At 38.5% G+C, this 5,505-nt stretch overlaps 1 protein-coding gene across 1 annotated transcript; it reads left to right on the forward strand.

Moving 5' to 3' along the window:
- The first annotated feature begins 1,095 nt into the window (after window positions 1–1,095).
- Window positions 1,096–1,671, forward strand: LOC101998737 (keratin-associated protein 13-2-like). Its single transcript, XM_005345357.1, has one exon. The coding sequence runs from the start codon at window positions 1,096–1,098 to the stop codon at window positions 1,669–1,671; it is 576 nt and encodes a 191-aa protein (XP_005345414.1).
- Window positions 1,672–5,505: the final 3,834 nt, after the last annotated feature.

Below are 5,505 nucleotides of genomic sequence, written 5' to 3' on the forward strand. Positions count from 1 at the left end.
AAATGCAGAGGACCTACCTATTGTGGACGCATGCAGACTCCATGATTGCAGCTTCAGTATCTGTGATCCTTTATGAGCTCTGGTTAGTTGATCCTGTGGGCCGTGTTCTTCTGATTCCCTTGATCCTTCTGAATCTCCCTCTTCTCTGGGGTTCCCCAGAACTGCTTAATGTTTGGTTCAGGGTCTCCCTAACTGTTTCTATCATCTGCTGTAGAAAGCCTCTCTGATGACGATTGGGCCAGGCATCGAACCATGAGTATAGCAGAATATTGCTAAGAATCATTTCATTGACTTTCTGTTTTTGTCAGTCATGTTTAGTTCTACCCTACGTGTCTCAGACATCTAGTGCTCACCTAGTGTTCATTTCTTGGCCATCCAGGCACTGTCAGACACAGATTGTGTCTCATGGCTTGGGCCTTAGGTTAGACCAGTAACTGGTTGGCCACATCTAGAAGTTCTGAGCCATACAGCAAACTGAATGAAACCTATCTCATTTAAGGCTCAAACTTATTCAGTTTTATTGACTTACATTGTCTGTTTGCTATTGAAGGTGAACCATGTGCCAATACTCTGTGTCCCCGATACATAATTACAAAATAAGCAGAAAAAATGAAGACAAGTATGGTCAATCTTCAGTACAGTTCATTCAAAACCCAAAGTAATGCTTCAAATCTCTTAACAACAAGAAAGGAAGATTATTGTTATTTTCTACAATAAAAAGCAAACATATTTCTAATAAGTGCTCTCTCTCATATATATGAGAAGAGGGGATTTTCCTGGACGTGGTGGGATAAGCTTTGCTGTAAAACAGTCATGACATTTCTAAGATAGGAGTAGCTCATTGCCTTTCTGTGAACTAAGGAAATTACAACATCTCTAAATATACAGTACAGGAAAGTATTTAAGAATAATTGAAATTATAGAATTACAGAACGATGACAGCATTCTTACTTAATAAAAGAGAGGGCAAAAAAAATGAACAAGGCTGATCCTGGTACCACGCCCTTTGCTGATATTATTTAAGCCCATCATTGTGACGAAAATCTTTAGAATCTTCTCAGGTTACATCCAGCTGAGCTCACATCTGCTCTCAACATGGCCTCCAGTTGCTGCTCTGGAGCTTTCTCAACCTGCTCCCTTAGGCACAGCCTGCCCTCTTCAGGTTCCCCCTGTGGCTCTTCCTACCCCAGCAACCTGGTCTACACCACTACCAGTTGCTCTCCCAACACCTGCCAGGTGGAATCTTCTCTGAACACTGGCTGTCAGGAGGCCTGCATTGAGCCCACCCACTACCAGAGGTCCTGCGTGGTGTCTATACCCTGCCAGGTGGAATCCTCTGTGAACACCAGTTGTCAGGAGACCTGCATTGAGCCCACCAGCTGCCAGGGGTCCTGTGTGGAGTTCAGACCCTGCCAGACAGCCTGCTACTACCTAAGGAGCTCCACACCTTGCAGTCCCTGCCCAGGATCATATGCTGGATCTCTGGGCTTTTGGTGCAGCAGCTGCCAATCCCTGGGCTGTAGATCTAGAAGCTGCTACACAGGGGGCTGTGGATGCAGTGGCTTCAGATCTATGATTTACAGATTCTATGACTTCCCTTCCCTGAGTAATGGGTCCAGAATCTGCTACCCAACCTACTTGCCTGCTAGTTCCTGTCATCCTTGTTGTTAGACAGACATTTTGGTTTGGCTTTTAAGGATTCAACTGTTAATTGTCAAATCTTTACAGTATCAATGTCAATGTCTCTAAGCTTGTAGCTATTGTTTCCCTGCTTATGCCACTGGTACTTTTCATCTTTCCATCGACAAACCTCTACATCTTCAATATTCTGTTATTTTGCTTAACTGCAATTTGTGTCTTGCTCTTTGTTCTATGCCTATATACATGTGCTGTTTGCATTTCATCTATGAGCAGTTAAAATGAAAAAAAATAGTCTAATATATGTGTGCATTCTGATGCCTCCATATTTTGTGCACTTTATTATTTTTACATATTTTTTTCATTTATTGTTTTTAAGAAACTTAACTAAAGATCAAAATAATTATTCAGATGGATTTGAGAATGTATAATTTTTCTTTTGTCACCTTAGTTATAGGTGACATTCAGTTCTAGAAAGATTGCCATATGTATCTGAAGACTGGGTTAATCAGCAGTAAGGTGAGAGCTTCTTGTTATTGAAGCATCAGATTTTTTTTATGTTGAACCATAGAAACAAAGTAATTAGTATGTGACTAAAATATAAACATCAAGAGTGAGATGTTGTAGGATTCATAATGTAAGGGCTCTATGTGGACAGAATTATCTACAATTAGTATTTGAGTATATATGTTTAGTCAAGAGAGAGATGAGCCTTGAACAACTTTAAAGCCAAACACTTCCTGTCTCATGTGCATGCTGACTTCCCTGCCTCCCTCATTTCAGTGTTATCCATGCCTCACCTCCAATGTACATGAGCAGTAGGAAAGAGCTTTGTCTTATTATTCTTAGTCTGAGTCACAAAGCACAGGAGAACTCAGAAGCTTAGCCATAATTTATTTGGCAAGTATTTTAGAAATCTAGCCTTGCCTACTGTCGAAGATGCACAAAAGTAGACCAAGAAAGAAAATTCTGGTAAAAATAGTGATGAGGAAGTGCTTTCTGGAGTTGCATTTATAAGGTGCAATTTATATTCTCAATCCCAGGGACTTCCAAGGACATTTAGGTCACTCACAGAATTGTGGACTTCTGGTTTTTACTCCCAGGGGACAGCTTTATCTTTTAGTGATTAATGGTATGTGACATCCTGTATCCTCCCAATCTTATGAATGAAGACTAACAGGAGGTATTATTGTATGTTGGTTTAATGTAACTTTTTTTTAAGTTTTATTACTTTTTTTATTGAGAAAAGGAAAAAAAATAGTTTCCCCAGGAAACCCTGACTGCTCTTTGGACTGGAGAGGGAGGGGGAGAGGAGTGGGAGGGAGGGGAGAAGTGTGGGAGGAGGGGGAGGGAAATGGGAGGCTGGGAGGAGGGGAAAACTTTTTTTTAATGTAACTTTTAAGATATCCAGCTACTTAGCAAAAGAAATCATACATATATTCACAAAATATGTGTTATTTTAGATTTATAATATACATTTACATGTGCTACATATAAATTATCTGTAACATATAATTTATAATTAGAGGAGGAAAGAGAGGGAGAGCAAAGGTAGTTTATTCAAAATGTTGAACCTTCCAAAATCAAAATATCATGTGTTCTGTTGTAGTCCTGACATAGGTCAATGGGTCATCCATGTCAGCATGCTGCACAGAACACAGTAATATTGACATAGAATATCCATTTAATGCTAGCAAATATGAGAGAGACAAAGTATTTTAACCATTTTAGGCTTAAAGGAGACCTACAAAGTGCTTAAAACTTTGCAATTTTTATAGATCCAATAATCACAGATGCTGAATTTTTAAAGGAATTTCCATACTTTTTTCTTTCCTGAACCACTTAATTTAAAACATTGAGCTCCTAGTGCAATCAAGGAATCTTCACAGTCCTGCCTTTCTGGAAACTGTTTCACATGAACAGGTTTAACCTATTGCCTCTATCTCATTAGCCTCACAGGAAAGACTCAAAATAAAGAATAAAAATAAGCAGATTTAGGCAAAGAGCTAAAAGGGAATAATCTAACTCATTTCAAAGATATTTTATTAACTAATATACTAAATGATAGATTAATAGAAAAATATTTGATGACATCCTGTGAAGAAATCTCTTTTTTTTCTCATTTTTATTAGTTCTTAAAAACTTTCGTGCAATATGTTTTTACTATATTTAACCCTCAACCTTCTCCAGTTCCCACTCCCTGCCCATTCTACTTTGTGTTTTACCACTATATTTTATTAATCTATCAAGCTCAATTTTTTGCTGTGTATACATCCTCAGATGCAAGGCCATTCACTGGAGAGTGGTTGACGTATTAGGGGCTAACCACTTAAAGAAGACTTGACACCCTCTTACCCAGCAGCTGGAGCTGTTAAGAGCTCCTCAGATAGGGGTAATGTTTCATGCCCACTCTTCTGCTCCACACTATGGTTTTCCTGGCTAGAGCTTTTACAGGCACTGAGTATGTGATCACAACCATTCTGAGTTCATATGTGCAAAAGCCAGGTTTTGTCTGTAAAAGCCCATTTTCTTGTCCTTCCGCTGCTTCCAGTTCTTACTGCCATTCTGCACTCTCTTTGAGAATGACCCCTGAGACTTGGCATGAGACAGCATGACAAAGATGTCTCTACTGCAAACAGAAACGTCTCTAATGAGGGTTGAAACATGCATTCATGTATGGGTATATAGCAATTCATTAGTAGTCTTTTTATCCAGTGCCCATTTAGCAGAATACAAGTTGTAGGTTTTCCACAAAGGTCATCCTCAAGAGGCTAGATGTGAATGCTCCACACTGCCAAACACAGATAAGACCTGTTTCCTCCTTGGACCTCAGGGAAGACACTCTGATACCAATATGTGTTTCATGCTCTCATATTTTGTGTGGCTCACACTTACGCTATATTAATTATTTCTTGTTCCTTTTTATTTAACATTTTATGCAATATTTTTGATCATGTTTTCTCCTTTAATAGTTACTCCTAGATATTTTCTCCTTTAATAGTTACTCCCCATCTGCATATCCACAAACCTCACATCCTCCCTATCTCTTCCTCTGTGTGTATAGAAGTACACGTGTGCATATGTGGGTGCATGCCTGTCTCTCTCTCAAACAGGTGAACAAAAACACCAAAACTAAAAATAACAACAAAAAGCTAATAAGACAACAGAATGCCAAAGTGAAACCAAAAGCCCACAGAAAACCATGGAATTGGTTTTGTGTTGGCTTACTATGACCTATGTACAATGTACATGGATCCTGCCCTGGACTGCAGTTGATATAACTAAGAGTTTCATTGAAGAAAGGTGATTTTCCCTTTTCCAGTGGTACCAATTATAAACATATTCTTAGTTAGGGGTGGGAGTCTTTACCCGTTTCTCCCTCACAGTGATGAGAACCTGTCTAGTTGGGATCTGTGTAGGTCTTATGGGTTCCACATTTTCTGTTGTTTTGGAAGATAATGTATCCTTACACTTATCCATCACCTCTAGCTCTCACAATTTTCCACCTCATTTTCTGAATGGATCCCTAAGCCTTGAATTTTTATAATGGTCCCAAATATCATGATGTGTGAGGCTATCTTAGTTTTGTCCTTTACCATCAAAGAAATTTAACCATTACCTTGTTTTCTTATTATGTTCATTAATATTTATTTTATCTTGGATTATAGTGTTTCCTTGCTACTAGAAAGTAAAACACATAGTTAATTCTGTGTAGTTAATTTCAGAATACTTATGAAAAACTTCAATGGAGACACATATGGATAATCTTTGGTGGGTTTCAAATGAAACCCTAAGCAATGTTTACACTTTATTAATAAATGGAAAAAGTGCACTACTTTCATTCTATGCAATGAAACACAAGCATGT

This window comes from Microtus ochrogaster, chromosome 2 (assembly GCF_000317375.1).
Source record: "Microtus ochrogaster isolate Prairie Vole_2 chromosome 2, MicOch1.0, whole genome shotgun sequence".
Classification (NCBI taxonomy): domain Eukaryota; kingdom Metazoa; phylum Chordata; class Mammalia; order Rodentia; family Cricetidae; genus Microtus; species Microtus ochrogaster.